This window comes from Lepidochelys kempii, chromosome 5 (assembly GCF_965140285.1).
Source record: "Lepidochelys kempii isolate rLepKem1 chromosome 5, rLepKem1.hap1, whole genome shotgun sequence".
Lineage (NCBI taxonomy): Eukaryota > Metazoa > Chordata > Testudines > Cheloniidae > Lepidochelys > Lepidochelys kempii.
Window position 1 is genome coordinate 27,986,970 of NC_136384.1, and position 18,160 is coordinate 28,005,129.

The 18,160-nt window shown below is 39.3% G+C and overlaps 1 protein-coding gene across 2 annotated transcripts in view; it reads right to left on the bottom strand.

Annotated features, from left to right (window-relative positions):
* Positions 1 to 18,160, bottom strand: part of FYB1 (FYN binding protein 1) — a 118,000-nt gene that overhangs the window by 13,703 nt on the left and 86,137 nt on the right. Inside the window, exons 9-15 of one of the 2 annotated variants that reach the window (XM_073343825.2) lie at positions 16,255 to 16,399; positions 12,772 to 12,797; positions 10,896 to 10,965; positions 9,700 to 9,840; positions 8,396 to 8,427; positions 6,923 to 6,992; positions 5,201 to 5,315 (exon numbers count right to left, since the gene is read on the bottom strand). In XM_073343825.2, the coding sequence (XP_073199926.1) occupies positions 5,201 to 5,315; positions 6,923 to 6,992; positions 8,396 to 8,427; positions 9,700 to 9,840; positions 10,896 to 10,965; positions 12,772 to 12,797; positions 16,255 to 16,399 (599 nt within the window). The remainder of the gene's footprint in view (positions 1 to 5,200; positions 5,316 to 6,922; positions 6,993 to 8,395; positions 8,428 to 9,699; positions 9,841 to 10,895; positions 10,966 to 12,771; positions 12,798 to 16,254; positions 16,400 to 18,160) is intronic. The other variant, XM_073343826.2, reaches the window with a different exon arrangement.

Here is an 18,160-nt window from a genome sequence, read left to right on the forward strand (position 1 = left end):
CTGATTTTTAATCCTACTAATCTGGATCATTTGATTTTGGCTTGCACGTCTCTATGGGTATGGGATAGCAAATTGATGTCATCTGCAATGCCATTTGCTATGCAAGTACCCAATTTCCTGGTACAAATAGAGAATGCAACTGCGTTTCAAAGTGTTTGAAAGTCAGCCCTTGGTGTGAATGAACGGGATGCTGTATATTTTATTCTAGTAATAAACTTATCATACATTATACACATGATGTATTATAGACAGAACTACCAAAAGATAAAATTGGCCATGTCAGTCAAAAAATCACAAATGACAAACTCTTATTGACATGAGACATAAATAATAAAATCACTTCTTTCCCTATAGGCTAGTCCTTTCACACAATTATTCAGCTGCATTTGAATAATTTTACTGATTTCTAAATTTTTGTAGAGGAATTTTGGTGTTAGCGAAGGTCGCGGAACTGGCACAGGCAGAGAGTGAAACCATCTTTCCATCAAACAAACAGGGTACAGCACAGGCAGCGGCAACGCAGACTTCCCTTCACTGTTTCCCAATATGCTCCCGCTCTGAGCTGGATGAATCACTCTAAGGGTATGTCTACACTACGAAATTAGGTCGAATTTATAGAAGTCAGTTTTTTAGAAATCGGTTTTATATATTCGAGTGTGTGTCCCCCCACAGAAAATGCTCTAAGTGCATTAACTCGGCGGAGTGCTTCCACAGTACCGAGGCTAGAGTCGACTTTCGGAGTGTTGCACTGTGGGTAGCTATCCCACAGTTCCCGCAGTCTCCGCTGCCCATTGGAATTCTGGGTTGAGATCCCAATGCCTGATGGGGCTAAAACATTGTCACGGGTGGTTCTGGGTACATATCGTCAGGCCTCTGTTCCCTCCCTCCATGAAAGCAAGGGCAGACAATCGTTTCGTGCCTTTTTTCCTGAGTTACCTGTGCAAATGCCATACCAGGGAAGCATGGAGCCCGCTCAGCTCACTGTCACTGTATGTCTCCTGGGTGCTGGCAGACACGGTACTGCATTGCTACACAGCAGCAGCAACCCATTGCCTTGTGGCAGCAGATGGTGCAATAGGACTGGTAGCTGTCATCATCATGTCCGACGTGCTCCTGGTCGCCTGTATGAGGTCGATCAGGAGCGCCTGGGCAGACATGGGCACAGGGACTAAATTTGGAGTGACCTGATCAAGTCATTCTCTTTAGTCCTGCAGTCAGTCCTATTGAACCATCTTATGGTGAGCAGGCAGTTGATACGGATTGCTAGCAGTCCTATTGCATCGTCTTCTGCCGGGCAGGCAAGAGATGAGGATGGCTAGCAGTCCTATTGTACCATCTTCTGCCGAGCAGCCATGAGATGTAGATGGCATGCAGTCCTTCTGCACCATCTGCTGCCAGCCAAAGATGTAAAAGATAGATGGAGTGTATCAAAACAAGAAATAGACCAGATTTGTTTTGTACTCATTTGCAACCCCCCCCTCCCGCCCCCCGTCTAGGGGACTCATTCCTCTAGGTCACACTGCAGTCACTCACAGAGAAGGTGCAGCAAGGTAAATCTAGCCATGTATCAATCAGAAGCCAGACTAACCTCCTTGTTCCAATAAGAACAATAACTTAGGTGCACCATTTCTTATTGGAACCCTCCGTGAAGTCCTGCCTGAAATACTCCTTGATGTAAAGCCACCCCCTTTGTTGATTTTAGCTTCCTGTAAGCCCACCCTGTAAGCTGTGTCATCAGTCGCCCCTCCCTGCGTCAGAGCAACGGCAAACAATCGTGCATCTGAGTTGAGAGTGCTGTCCAGAGCAGTCACAATGGAGCACTCTGGGATAGCTCCCGGAGGCCAATACCGTCGAATTGTGTACACAGTACCCCAAATTCGACCCGGCAAGGCCGATTTAAGCACTAATCCACTTGTCAGGGGTGGAGTAAGGAAATCGATTTTAAGAGCCCTTTAAGTCGAAATAAAGGGCTTCATCGTGTGGACAGGTGCAGGTTTACATCGATTTAATGCTGCTAAATTCGACCTAAAGTCCTAGTGTAGACCAGGGCTAAAAGCCAGAGCACAGATCGTTCAGTCCTTGGCCACTGTGTTGAGACTGTCAACCAAAGCGCCACTTTTATTCAGTTTGTATCCATGTCCCAAGTGTGTGAAACACTGGATCTACTGAGACAGAGGAAACAAAGCACTTTCAAACTGTCCCAAGGGAGGCAAACATTATTCTATGGTTTATAGCTAATGTAATGCTGCTTTTTTTTTTAAAGGCTCCAGAGGCAATCCTGGCAATTACAGGTCAGTAAGTCTCACTTCAGTACCAGGCAAACTGATTGAAACTATAGTAAAGAACAGAATTATCAGACGCATGGATGAACACAATATGTTGGGGAAGAGTCAACACGGATTTTGTAAAGGGAAATCATGCCTCATCAATTTGTAGAATTCTTTGATGGATCAACAAACATGTGGACAAGGGTGATCCAGTGGATACAGTGCACTTGGACTTTCAGAAAGTCTTTGACAAGGTCCTTCACCAAAGACTGTTAAGCAAAGTAAGCAGACATGGGATAAGAGGGAAGGTCCTCTCATGGATCAGTAACTGGTTAAAAGACAGGAAACAAAAAGAGTCGGAATAAATGGTCAATTTTCACAGTGGAGAGAGGTAAATAGTGGGGTCCCCACTGGGACCAGTGCTGTTCATTATATTCATAAATGATCTGGAAAAAGGGGTAAACTCAGGTTTCAAAGTTTGCAGATGACAGAAAATTACTCAAGATTGTTAAGCCTAAAGTTGACTGTGAAGAGTTACAAATGGATCTCACAAACTGGGAGACAGGGCAAGAAACTGGCAGAGGAAATTCTTTATTGATAAATGCATAGTAATGCACACTGGAAATCATAATCCCAACTATACCATACAAAACGATAGGGTCTAAATTAGCTGTTATCCGACAAGAAAGAGATCTTGGAGTCATTGTAGATTGTTCTCTGAAAACATTTCCTCCAGGTGCAGAGGCAGTCAAAAAAGCTAACAGAGTGTTAGGAACCATTAGGAAAGGGATAGATAATAAGACAGAAAATGTCATAATGTGACTATATAAACCCATGGTACGCCCACATCTTCAATACTGCATGTAGTCCTGGTTGCCATATCTCAAAAAAAAGATATATTAGAACTGGAAAAGGTACAGAAAGGGCAACAAAAATGTTTCTGGGTATGGAACAGCTTCCCTATGAGGAGAGATGAAAAAAGGCTGGGACTGTTCAATTTATAAAAGAGACGACTAAGGGAGGAGATGAGAGACATGTATAAAATCATGACTGGTGTGCAGGAAGTGAATAAGGAGGTGTTATTTACTCCTTCACATTAGACAAGAACCAGGGGTCCCCCAATGGAATTAATAGGCAGCAAGTTTAAAACAAACATAAGGAAGTACTTCTTCACATAATGCACAGTCAGCCCATGGAATTCATTGCCAGGGGATATTGTGAAGGCCAAAAGTAAGACTGGGTTCAAAAAAGAATTAGATAAATTCGTGGAGGATAGGCCCATCAATGGCTATTAGCCAAGATGGTCAGTGAGGCAACTCTATGCTTTGGGTGTCCCTAAAGCTCTGATTGCCAGAAGCTGGAACTGGGCAACAGGGGATGGAGCATTCGATAACTGCCCTGTTCTATTCATTCCCTCTGAAGCATCTAGCACTGGTTGCTGTCGGAAGACAGCTTTCAGGGCTAGATGGACGATTGGTCTGACCCAATATAGCCATTCTTGTGCTTTTATTGTGTAAGAGGAACGATCTTTATTACTTTGCAGCTTATCAGCATCATATAGTTTTTGAGATTGATTAAATGCCTAAATCCTATTTCAGTTATTAATGGCAGCAGCTGTTTAATGTTTTGTGTACTACAAAGCAAAAAAAATCCTTTAATTAAAATGATACAATAAATGATGAGTCTGTGTGAATTGTACTATTATTACTAATTTGTGCCTACTGTGGTAGTGTCAGACATAAGGCCAAAACAACAAGGAGTCTGGGGGCACCTTAAAGACTAACAGATTTATTTGGACATAAACTTTCGTGGGTAAAAAACTCACTTCTTCAGATGTATCATTTTGTGGATACTGACTAACGTGGCTACCTCCTGATACTAGACATAAGGCAGAAGCCCTCACAGTGTAAATTAATCTTGTACAAATTACTATACTTCTAAGGTGCTGAGCGTTGGCCTAAGTTTGCCATTGATTTCAAATGGCAGCCAGACAGGGTTAAGCACCATTGAAAATTGCTGCCCTTATCCAGTGGGTCTGAATATAAATAAGTCTACATCATTGCACTAACTTTTGTTCCTAAACTGTCATTTGAAAGAGCTAACGTTGCCACAGGAACACACAACTAAAAGATATATAGATTTTATGTTACTCTAACATCTGCAGTTTAATTTAACTTTACCAAAAAGAGTGTCAGATAGATGAAGGCCAAAGTCTGAAGTAGGGCAATTCCTTGACTGAGGAGTTGGGTACAGAATCTTCTGAGTTCTAATCTGAGTTTTCACACTGATTTGGACAAGTCACTTATGATTTCTAGGGTGCTGAGCGCCCATAAACCCCTGATTAATTCAGGAAAACTGAGGATCTCAGCACCTCTGAATTCACCTCTGTGGGCCAGTTCCATCATCTAAAGAAGTGGGGATAGTAATATTTTGCTACTTCAAAAGGTGGTTGTGAGGATCAAGTATCTAACTTTGCTCAGCACTCCGAAGATGTAAATTGTCAATTATTACAAGCACTCACTGACTCTGTGTCTATGTGCAACTCACTCAAAACTGCTTTGATTTTATTTGTTTTTATTTCATTGTTAATCAAGTATTGACTTAACTGAGATAAGCCTTGTCCTTGAAACCTTTGTTCATGCATAATATACTTACTTGCTGTAGTATTTCCATTTAAATTGATAGGATTTCTTATGTAAAGTTTTGCAAGATTGACATTTAGGGGGAGAAATCAATGCTGATGATTGGAATTTTTAAAGCTATGTTTAAAATATTGAGTGGAGTAAATATTTTTCCATTAAAGCTGATCACGTGATCTCCAAAAATGAGTACTTTACCTTTCAGTGGCAGAAGAAATCAATGGATAATTTACAAATTAGAGAATAAATCATACAAATATTTTCATTTTTAGATTGTATTCAAATAAGACTTACTTTAAACTTTTTTCTGAACTCTTTCTCCTCTTTTTCCATCTTTTTAAGCTTTCGTGTGTCTTTCTCATCTGATTTACCCCTTCCGAGGCTCAGAGATTTCATCATTAATGATGATCTAAAACACCAGATTAGAGACAAAACACAATTAGTAACATGTGATAGGATGTGATACACTTTCAGACTCTTCAGTAAACTTGCATTTACACTTCATTTGTCTTTGATCAATTTCTTTTACATCTACTGTGCTAATATGGATAATCATTACACACTATGAATTGGATTTTTAAAAGCATAGAAAAGTAGGAATATTTTCTTTTCTATGTTTATTAGGTGTATGTGAGTTCTGACTGTTATTTATGTACAGTACTACCCACACAAAATAAGAAAACTATTAAAAAAATACCTCTCACCTACATACTATAGATTAGATAAATGACACCATTTTAGAACCCTATGCAGGATGTGGTTTTCTGGGGAACATGTATGCTTGTTGTGCAACAGGTTTTGTAATCTAGATGAATTGTGGAGCTGCCTGGATAGTTCTAGCCTCTCACAGAGTAGCAGCCTTAAGCCTATGTGACCATACATGGCCTCACTATTCCAGGGAATCTGCACCACACAAATATACACAAGGTCCACCTAGAGTGCCATTGTTATTTCCATGCTTGTGATGCTTTCAGACTGTCTGTGACAGAGACTGAATTCCTTTGTCACCCTCCATCCCTCCACTTCTGGAAAGTTGAGCTTTGACTCCACCTCCTGTCTTTCTGATCTTTCTAGGGCTGAAAACCACCGAACCTTTCACACAGGGAGGCTGTTGAAATAGCCTAGAAATGGTGGGTCCGGTCTTTCCTTTGTATGTGGATGTTGCTAATGTTCTGTGTCTTTGTCACCTCCAGATTGGGTTACTGACCTGCTTTCTACTGGGGCTGTACTGAAGTCTATGATGAAAAGTCAGCAAGGGAAGTGTATGACAGCCTGTTTAGTTACTGGTCCTCTTAGCAAGTAGTGTAATACATCTTTGATCCCAGTGTATAATACATCAAAATACATAATATTAGTATAATACATCTCTGCCCTGATTGCCAGTTCATCTCCAGGTACAAAACCAGGTGTTAATGTAACACATAAGTCTCTAAGTGGTTTGGGTCCTGGATACATTAGGGATGTAACCTTAGAGGTTTTTAAGGCCTAGCTTGACAAAGCCCTGGTTGGGACGATTTAGTTGGGGTTGGTCCTGCTTTGAGCGAGGAGTTGGACTAGATGAACTCCTGAGGTCTCTTCCAACCCTAATCTTCTATGATTGCCTTCTCTCTTCACATGATACTGGAGCAGCTGAGATCAACCATAGCACACAAGGTATCAGTCCCTAGGTTTAAATAAAGAGACTAAAGGCAGGGCATTTACAGCAGGAAGTCCTTGGCTCTGGAATTCATTTCTCCCTTTCGGCCAACAGAGCCTGAATTTGTTGAAATTCTGGGCATGTTGCAAAGCCTATTTACTCTAGCAGCCTAATTCCATTGTTGTTTTAACTGCAAATGCAGGATTTGAACTTTTAATTTACAGTGCCAACTCCCAGGCAACGAGAACTACAGTACCTGGCAACAGCAAACAAGATACACAAGCTGAGTAATGTAACAATTTGCCATTAGCAAATACTTTGAAAATGTGTCACACCATATATAATCTTTTCCCACAAGTATAACTTTTATTTTCACTTACCCAATTTCTATTGGTGGAGGAGGGAATTCAGATGATTCTACATCATCATAAACATCATTGTCTCCTGCATCTGAAACAGCAGTGTTCAAAACAAAGATTAGTATGCAGTCTTTGGGAAGTGGATACAGTCCCAAGCTGTAACAAAATGTATGTTCAAGAGGACAATACATTGCAGCATGAAGTGTATCCATATATTTTATAGTTAACAGGCAGCTTTTCATTGTGGATTGTCTCACCATGCAGGACAAATTTACACTAAAATCAGCCAGTCTTTTCAGAATAAAACAATTAATAATAAACAATGAGTATTCACTAACACTTTAATCTTTTTAAGATTAAACAAGTTTTAGCACACGTTGTTTAATGCAGTGGCCTTTAATCTTCAATTTAATTAGGTCATTTCCCACTGTGCTACCTCAAAGTACGTATTTTTGGCTTGATTTTCATTGACACTAAGGCCATTTTATACCACACTGGTAACATAAAGATGCCTTATACTGGGTATGAATCAATTTTATGTTATCTTTATGACTACTTTATATTTTACACTGCTGGAGCAGTGGGAAGAGGCCATAGCGTAAGTGAGAATCAGGCCCCAAAATTATACTTTGAAGCTGGACCTCTGTGTTTGCAGAAAGGCATTAGTTGTTGATCAACACATCAAGTCAGTCAGTGTCTAAAAAAAGTGATTACAGGAAATGTAGGCTTAAGTTCTGGTTTTAGGCAGCAGCAGCAAGAATCTTAAGAATTTGCTTAATATTCTATAGCTGGGTTGATATTTACCAGTGTTTGTGGCCTTAACAAGAGAGTGCATTATTTAAAAACAAAACAAAACTGTTCATCACTTCTGTGTAATTGCACATTTTTAAAACCATGCATTCAATATTTCTTTCTAACTACAACTGTTTATACTGTATGATGAATGAAATAAGACATGCGGAAGAGAAAAATTGTTCTCTTTAACCTCTGAAGATAGGACAAGAAGGAATGGGCTTAAATTGCAGCAAGGGCAGTTTAGGTTGGACATTACAAAAAACACTTGAATAAATTGCCTAGGGAGGTTGCAGAGTCTCCATCATTGGAGAATTTTAAGTGCAGGTTAGTCAAACACCTGTCAAGGATGGGCTAGATAATACTTAGTCCTGCCTTGAGTGCAGGGGACTGGACTAGATGACCTCTTGAGGTCCCTTCCAGTCCTACACTTCAATGATTCTATGACTCATAAGCAAAAAAGCTTGACAATTTATTAAAGGTACACAGCCTTTTACAGACCCAACATTACATTTGTAGGTCAGCTAAGGTATTTCAAAATTTAATCAATGGGAAATCCTGATTCTTATTTTTGATATTTTTTTTTCTGTGAATAACACAATTCAGAACAATATATGCAGCAGTGTTGGTGTGAACTACATTGTGCTGCAAGAATTAATATAAAAATAAAACAGTAACAAATTACATTGGGTTATTGCTTACCTTTCCCAAACATCTTTACTGGAGGATTCATGCTGAAAAAAATGCAAGCTTCATTAAATAATTATAATCAAATGAACAGACTTTCTCCTTATTTAAACCCGTGATAGCCAATTCACAACACTGGTGCTGCACATTACCTATTGTTAAATTTGTGCCACTCCGCCAACACTAGAAACGGGCATGTGGTTTTTACCAGTGTACCAGGTAAACGTGTTCAGAACTGGGGTACTCTATTTCTACTCTATTTCTCCATCACTGGTAACACTGGAGGAGATGCGCGAGTCGTATGACAACTGTGGGAGATAACCCAGAAACTGTAATTGTTGACAAAGCCAATGGGAGCAGGATTAGACCAAATAAAGGGGTTCTGCTGTGATTTTTTTTAATGTTTCTCCATATTTCATAGTCTTCTTTTAGACAGAGAGCATGTGATTTGTGGCTTCATTGAGTCTTTGGAATCAGAAATTATGGAGAACTGCTTGTAAGAATTGGAGAGGTTTTTTGAATAGGAGGAGAATCTGGTAAGAGGAGGAGACCATCTTTGCAATTCTTCTGTTTTGCATATTATCCATATTTTGGGCTCCTGGGCCAGATTCATCAGTATACAGCAGCTGGTTAGTGCCATGCTGGTGATGCAAATAAAAGTAACTTCTGCTGAGTTTATAACAAAGTCGTGTCACCAGAAAGGCACAAAGTAGCTGGGATGTTCTGATGAATAAAGCCCTGTTTTTCACAGCAAATATAATATTTTAATTTAGTGATTGAGTTCTTTGGGCAAATAAAAACATTTTATTAACACAGAATGCTTATATTATACAATTGAAAATATGTCCTCTGGACAGTTCTAAGACCATATTATAGGATGATTTCATGTTATAAGCTTGCAGAAATCAATTAGTAAGCATTTTGACCCAGTTCAGCAGTCCATCCCTATTCATCAAAGGACTTAAGCACATGCTTCACTTTAAGCACATGCTGAAGTCCCATTGAAATCAATGTTTTACTGAATAGAGAAGAACTTAAGAATGTGTGTACATGCTGTGCTGGATTGGGACATCTATTCTCTTTGAATCTGAAGTCAAATGTATGTGCTTCATACATTCTGTCATTAATAAAGATAGCATAGCATGGGAAAGGACATGCTGCAGTAGGTAACGGAGAGCAATATTATTTCAAAGTCTGTTTATCTGTGTGCAGTTTGATTCATGACTGATTAAGTTGCTGTGAGAACATGTTAGTAGCACATGATCAACACTATGTTAGCATTAGTTGTTGTGCACTGTATTTTCATGGCAGACTCTTACAAGGAACCTCCATTATCTTCTGCCTCATTGACTTTGGTTGTTTTCTCTCGTACACTTTTCTTTTTGTCATCTTTTCCCTTTAACATCTTCAAAAGTCCCCAGGACCGGAAGTCATTCTTATCTTCATCCTGTGATATAGACCTTTGGAGTATGCATGCAATTATCACAATGCAGAATGGGACATTCTCTCTTAAATTGGCCATTTTCAGCTCCTGGTTAATGCACGTAATTCTCCTTAGTGAGAACTAGGGGCATACCATGAAGTGAGAATAGACACCTATTAACTTATTTTCTAAAATGTTCATACCTAATAAATATAGAATTAAAAATGCTATTAGAACAACAGCCGTGCATAAACCAGTGGCTAACTAAGGCCCAGATCTTGGAAATACATAACCACATGCCTAACTTTTGCATAGTCTTATGCAGCTCAGTAAGACTAGACATTTGAGTATAGTTAGGTATGTGCTGTAGGATCAGAGTCTAAGGCCCCAAGCCTGTAATTGGCTCAGTGCAGTTGCAAAGGTCTGCTTGAGAGGTGTTGGTTGCAGACTGAGGCCTATATAGCACAAGCACACAAGATCGGACATACTGCAGTGTACTTACAGCAAAGTAGAAAGTGTTAAGAACAACTTTGCATTGCACTGGAAACCTTCCCAACAGTGCAGTGTAATGTATAGGAGACAGAAAGTGGAAGGAGTCAGAAAGTATCCCCTGTTTTAGGCATTTATAATAAGTAACATCCTGGACTGGAAGAAAATGATCCATCTCTTTTAGGTCATTCACATTTAATGTTTGTATGTTGTCATTTAGCAAGCTAGCATCTGTACCTTTCTTCTCTTTCCTCTAAGGATCATTGTGTTCAGTTGGGTTTTGAATGCAGCTTCTTTTGCTGCCTTTATTAATCCATTCCACATATTAATTATCCTATTGTTTAAAAAAATTTTCTCCAGAAGTACCATAGAGCTCAGTTCTCATCTTCAGTTCATACCTTCTTGTTTTTGATTCTGTTCGCTGCTGGAATAGTTTGGTGTCATTCAAGTTCTGTGTGTCTTTCTGAAGTCAATGGAACCATTCATGTTTACACCAACTGAAGAGCTAGCCAAATACTTGTTAATGATTATCCCAAATTTAAAATAAAAAGCTATGGGACTGAGTTCAAATGGGTAACAATCATAAATGATATAAACACTTACCTAGCATTAACATCTTCGTCATCAATTCCATCATAAATTTCTTCATCAGGAAGAGGAGGTGGGAACATCACTTTAATAGATTGAAAAGTGAAATAACCCATGAATACTCCGATTCTGTTACAGTGGGACATTAACCACTAGTTTGCTATAGGCTGCTACTTCTCTGAGGCACTTGTAATGTTAAATGTACTGGACTAGATCCTCAGCTGGTGTAAATTAGCAGAGCTCCTTTTGTCAATGAAGCTCTTCTGAGTTATACCAGCTTGAGACTGGCTGGTAGTAAGTAAATAAAATAATAGCAATAATAATAAGTTGAACATTGAAAACGAATAAGTAATTGATGAAAACTGGAGAGCTATTATGCATTTGACCAACTCAGTAACAGGGTTTGTAACTTTTTAATTTTATTTTTGTGTGTGACTTTAGTACAGGTGAAAGGTGCCAGATGAACATAAAGGTGCCAGACTGACATTCTTAAAGATTGACATCCTCTATTCATGTACAGAAGATGTGAATCAGAGGCAGCAGCAATGCAAGCTTCTCCATACTGGTGTCGTTCCCCCCCCTCCCCATGCCTCAATCCTGGTCTATGAACACCACCTGATGGAGTGAAAGGATAGTTCAGTCTCCCTGTCCAGTCAGGTTTCAGAGTGACAGCCCGCAACTAAAACCTCTCCAACGCATCATCAAGGATCTACAACCTATCCTGAAGGGCGACCCATCACTCTCACAGATCTTGGGAGACAGGCCAGTCCTCGCTTACAGACAGCCCCCCAAGCTGAAGCAAATACTCACCAGCAACCACACACCACACAACAAAAACACTAACCCAGGAACCTATCCTTGCAACAAAGCCCGATGCCAACTCTGCCCACATATTTATTCAAGTCACACCATCATAGGACCTAATCACATTAGCCACGTCATCAGGGGCTCGTTCACCTGCACATTTACCAATGTGATATATGCCATCATATGCCAGCAATGCCCCTCTGCCATGTACATTGGCCAAACCGGACAGTCTCTACATAAAAGAATAAATGGACACAAATCTGACATCAGGAATCATAACATTCAAAAACCGGTAGGAGAACACTTCAACCTCTCTGGCCACTCAGTAAAAGATTTAAGGGTGGCAATTTTGCAACAGAAAAGCTTCAAAAACAGACTCCAGCGAGAAACTGCTGAGCTTGAATTAATATGCAAACTAGATACCATTAACTTGGGTTTGAATAGAGACTGGGAGTGGCTGGGTTTACACATATTGAATCTATTTCCCCATGTTAAGTATCGTCACACCTTCTTGTCAATTGTCTAAATGGGCCATCTTGATTATCACTACAAAAGATTTTTTCTCCTGCTGATAATAGCTCATCTTAACTAATTAGCCTCTCACAGTTTGTATGGCAACTTCCAACTTATCTGTATGTATATATATTTCTTCTTACTGTATGTTCCATTCTATGCATCCGATGAAGTGGGCTGTAGCCCACGAAAACTTATGCTCTAATAAATTTGTTAATCTCTAAGGTGCCACAAGTACTCCTGTCCTTTTAATCAGTCTCTGACCTCTCTGCTCAGACTGTCAACTGAGAACAATACTTAGTTGGGTGGGAATTTCCTTCTGTGTTGCTGGAGTGGGGGAGAAGGGGGAAAGAGACCAAGAAAGGTGTTGTATCTGATTCATCCAAGTTTCCACAGGTGAAAGACAACTGCATTAAACCATTGTGCCTCATAGTTTACCACTTGCTAAATAATATTTGCATACTTGTGGGTAATTACCCCATTATCTGGAAATCACAAAGGTCTGCATCTGTGGGTAAGCACTAAATAAAACACAAACCAAAAAAATATATGTAATAAAAATAAAACTCACCTCCAGTTCCACTTTGACCACTTTGGCTGGAAGAACAAAAGAACTTTTCATTCATTGTAAAAAGAAAACAACAAACACCCACACATTTTCTTGACATCTGCTCTAAATGTAGTATACTTTAAAACACATGGATCCATCCAAATACTACATCCGAATCTAGATGCTCAGATGGGCACTCAGGAAAGTAAATGTCCATTTTGCGTGCCGAAATACTGACCTTCTAAATGCCCAAATGTACCAATTCTTTCTCTCTCTCTGTCTTTCTTCACCACACTCATCACTATGATAGATGAGTGTCCATTAGGCACCCAAAATCAGAAATTGGTTTCTCTCTCACTGATGCACAAGAGAGCTCCTCATCCCATTCATGAATGAATAGGCTCTTATATGAAGAGAGATAACCCTAATGATTTGAATATGTCAGATATTTTCTGGTAACCTAGTATTTTACTCCAACAATTCCTGCCTCTACCCACTTCCTCTGGAATAGTTCCTCCCAAGGAAAGAAGCACCCAAAACTATTATAAAGTAGCATTCTAGAAGAAATATGGTACAATTATCTATAGCTCTGTGTTTAATGTAAAAACAAATAAGGGGACTCGATCTCGTAATAAAAGTTAGGACCCAAATTCTGTGTGTATATAAACTGGTACAGATTCACTGAAGACAATAGAGTTATGCCAATTTACGTGAGCAGAAAATTTGCTCCTTGTTCTTTAAAACATAGTTAGCAATTTCCAACAAAGCCTCATTTTCATTTGATTTCAGAAAGAAGTGCTACTATTTATTTATATTTGTAGGTATTTCTAAGGCACTCATCACTGTATTTAATTTTAGATGTACTTTATGTTCCTGTTGACATCAGTGAGAGTATTAATGGACTAATGTACTGCTTATTGTAAGTAAGGGTGGCATAACCTGACCCCAAAACTTTAATTCAATGTATATATAGATAAGATTCCATCCCCGATCATGCCATTTTCATAAGACATAAAGGTAAATAAATGAAATTATGCAATACATCTTAACTAGATCTGATCAAATGACGTCTTAATTTTCTAAATTTCATGTTCCTAGAGTATTCCAAGTGCTATATAAATTGGCATGAGCTCATTTTTCTAACTGTGATACAATGCAACCAATAGCAGGGTTATAGCAACTTAAGCATTCCTACTTTCAAATCAAAACCATACATAACATTTTTTCTTTAAAATGCCTCATGCCATCAAATTTCAGTATATCATGAACTTCAGCAGTCTTAGGATTTTATTAAAAATTGGAGTAATTACCAATGACACATTACCAGTTACAATAAGTTTTGATCAATGAATTTTTTATTATGGGGATCTTATGTTGGTCTCAAAACATATTGGTGCATGTGTCAGATATTTTGATATATGCAGGATAATTCAAGCTCATGAACTGAATACAAGGCTATAAATCACTAGAGAAGATAAAAATGCCGAATATAGCTTGAAGGGTGTAATGAATTACAGGGCCTAAAAGCAAGTTCCAGCCCTGTATTCACTGTACAGCCTTTTACTGTTATAAGTAATACACAAAAGTATAAGGAATCATCCTTAAACCCACATATATAGTCAACTATTTTCTAAATTATCCAGTTTAATAAATAAATATGAATCCATCCTGATTGGCTGTTGAAAACACAGCACATCTAAATTCCTTGAGTTGAGATGGATGATTGTAATATCCATCATGAAAAGGAGAGGTCTAAAAATGCTTCTGCAGTGAGGTAATTAACGCTGGAATTGACTCTGACCTGGACTAGTGAGTGTAGCTTGATTCTCCGGTATGGCTAAACTGTGATTGGCATAATCCAATGCGCAGCAGAGGAAGATAGCTTTAAGCAACCTCTCTGCTCCCAGCTCCAGGGAAGCACCAATTGCTCATTTGGGCCCCTCTTAAAATAGGGAGAAAATACTATCCTGTTATTTTATGTCCAGCCGCTCAGAGCAGCCAGGGGATGTTTTGGCAGCTGAGGAAAAGCTGCATGCAGCCGCAACCCAGCCACCTCCCCTTTATTCCAGCAACACGTGTGTGTCAAGAGATGGGGAGTATCCTAGATACTAATAGGAGGGCTGCATGCCACTGGAGAATTCTCCTCCAGAAGGGAAATCCTCCACAGCCTAGATATGGCATTTGTTGAGGCTGCGAGGTTAACTATGTTAGCCACTGATCCCTCCCAAGGTCTATTCCAGTCATGCCTCCAAACATCCCTCCACATTTGTGTGAAGAGACACAGAAGGCCCAAGGCTTATGGGCTGAGGGAATGCATGGGGGTGAGGAGTACACCTGTGCAGCTGCAATGCTTCCTTCGCTTTTAGGGCCTTTTGTACCTGTGGACTAGAAAGGGCATCATGCAACTTTAAGAGAGAAGGAGAGAACTGTGTTGTTTGTTCTGTGATCTGTTTTGTGCTTCATCGATGGGAGTCCTGCAGTTCATCTCATTTCCTTCTATGGAGTTCTGCTAGTATTTTCTACACTTCCACTGTTATTTTCCTCTATTATGCATAAATGCTTCTAGATGCTAGATTCCTTCTTTCATTCTTACTTCTCTCACTACTTCATTCTTTTTAGGCCAGTTACATTTTTCTTATATGATTAGCTGTTTTTCATTTGCTACAAGAGTCTGTTTTATATTTGTAAAAAGTTGAGCAGTGTCATAAATTGTGGTAAATAGAGAACAGCCACTCTGCTCACAGCCTAGCATGCATCTCATTGGGCCAAATCCTGAAGTCCTTGTGAAGTCAGTGGAGGTTTTACCTAAACAAAGGCAGTGTAACTACTGAAAAAGAATTTATGGATTTCATCCAGAGTTTGCAGTTCAAAGTCATTTTCTTCTCACAGAGAATGTAATTAGCTAAACGAGGTAGAATTTTGTCTTCTTTCATACATCTCAACTCTTTATGGGAGATCTGACAGTAAGTTTTATGTCACCCAGTATTGTTTTGATTGTATTGACAGTTTAATGTTCTGAACCTAGAGCTGAAATGAATCATGAAATGATTTGGATGCCTGATTAAACAAGCAAGATGGCTTCTGAAGCTGAAAATATTGACTAAGACAGGCATATTGAACAGATTGGCTTAGATACTGTAACTTAAAGTTACAGACTGCCTGGAAAGAAGTCCCACAATGCCTCCAACTCATACAGTGGGTATCATTAAACAAGCAGCATTTAATGTGCCATGGTTGTGAACTTCACCATGGAATTTGTAGTATTTCCCATTCTAAGTACAGGAAATATTATGGTAAAACTCAAATGCCTCAGACCAGCATATGCTGTTTTTTAAATCATACTCACTGTAATTTCAGGTATTTTAAAATCTGATGTTTTGTGTCAGCAAGAATATATAAATTAAAAATGCTTTGTTTCTGTGTTGTAGTTTTCCTCATTTGGGCTGGTTGGGTTAATCTATCAAATTGGATTAAATCAACTTTCTTGAGTAGGTTCACACATACCTGCTGATACTATCCTGCTCTCCAACATCATCATACACTTCTTGGTCATTGTCTACACGTCTCAGGGAAGCACTCATGGAAGGTCCTTGTTTTCTTTTTAAAGAATCATAGTCAATCTCCACCACGATTGTTTTAATGTATCCATCTAAAACAATGAAAGCTTATGATCAAGCAGCAACAATTTTCATTTCACAACAGCTAAGGAAGAACTTTAATAGAAGGCTGAGAACTCAAATGATTACCGCTGTATTGTGTGGCTGAATAACTCTATAGAAATGTCTGAATCTAAGCATATTGGGCCTTTATCTCCTCCACTTACACTGTGCAAATCAGGTGTAACATCGTGGAATTCAATGGATTTAGACACACTTGGGTCATAGGAGAATCAGGCCCCTTGTCGACATAATCACTCCAGTGATATCCACTAGAGACCCTGGGTCGGATGCTCAGCTGTAGCAGAGGAGCGTGCAGTGCAGCTGGTGGGGAGCGTGGCAAGTGGCAAAGTTGCTTTAAGACACCTTTTCTCAGTTAATCCTGGGGTTACTGTGCAAATGGCCAGTCCTCCAGCGTAACTTAGAGCAGTCTATGGTCCAAACAGGCTAGTAGATAGAGCACTGAGATGCAGGGACATTATAGCCACACTCCTTATGCTGTGAGCTCATAGAGAAGTACATAGGAGTTACTATGCCGGCCCTTTGCCACTGCAGATTCAGCCTACATGGGGGTGATCCTCTTGCTACCTGGGTATCCTGGCTAGAGGAGCAGTACAAAGCAGCTTAGCTCATCTGAGGATTGGAACCTCCACCTTTATCACTTGCACTTGACTTCACTATGTAGATGTCTCTGGAAAAAAATCTATTATAATAAGATGGATTTAAACACTGTATCTGCTAGGCGATAAAATGATGGGCTTGCTGACTACACAGGCTGTATTTGACAATAAGCATAAATATGTTCTTTCAAAAATGAGAAAAGCACATAGGAATGAGCACAGAAAACCTTCCTCCTCTCCTGCTGCAGTAGTCCAATTTCTGATGCATTTCCCTCTAACCTACATGTGAATTCCACATGAAAATTAAATAACTGGAAAAAAGAAAACATATGATGGAAACTTGGAAAGAAAATTACAAACAAAGCCATTGTTCCTTATTTCAAGTGAATTATAAATACTGTTTTTTATACCATCTGATACTCTCATTCCCTTTTCAAGCCCTCCCCTCCCTTATCTGTTTGTATGCTTTTAAGTAGGCAGATAAGATTCCGGTTGAAACATCGATGAACTACACTGAGTTGTACCTTTAACCTTCACCAATGGGAAGGCTGGTACAACTTCTGCTTTTGCTGAAATAAAAATCAGTTTATGACAAGCCAAAATAAGTGAAACTAATTGGCTTGCAACAACTGCACAAGAACCATAACTCCCCTACAGAGATTTTTTTCTGTGTGTATAAAACCTCCCGAACAGAACGTATTTTTAAAAATGAAAGGTTCTTTTAAAGTATAAATTAGCATGCCTTTTCTCATAAAGCACTTATGCCCTGATCCAGGAAAGCATTTAAACATGCAAGTAGTCCCATAAAAGTCAATGGAACTACTAATGTTCTTGAAGTTAAGCCTCTGCTTAAATGCTTTGCTGGATCAAGACCCTAATGCCCGGGTCTCTGTAAATTAGAGACCAGATCCTCAGTTGGTGTAAATGAGCATAGTTCCACTTATTTCACTGATTTACACCAGCTGATGGTCTGGCCCTAGCTGCATATGTGTGGGAGGGGCTGGGGCTAAGGGTAGGGGAAAAAGAAAAGACACATTTTTGATTTCAAAAACAACTTTTGATGTTAGGAATCAATATTCAGATAAAAAGTTGGAATGTTCCCATTTTTTCTTGAGACTGGTAGGAAGTTCTAAA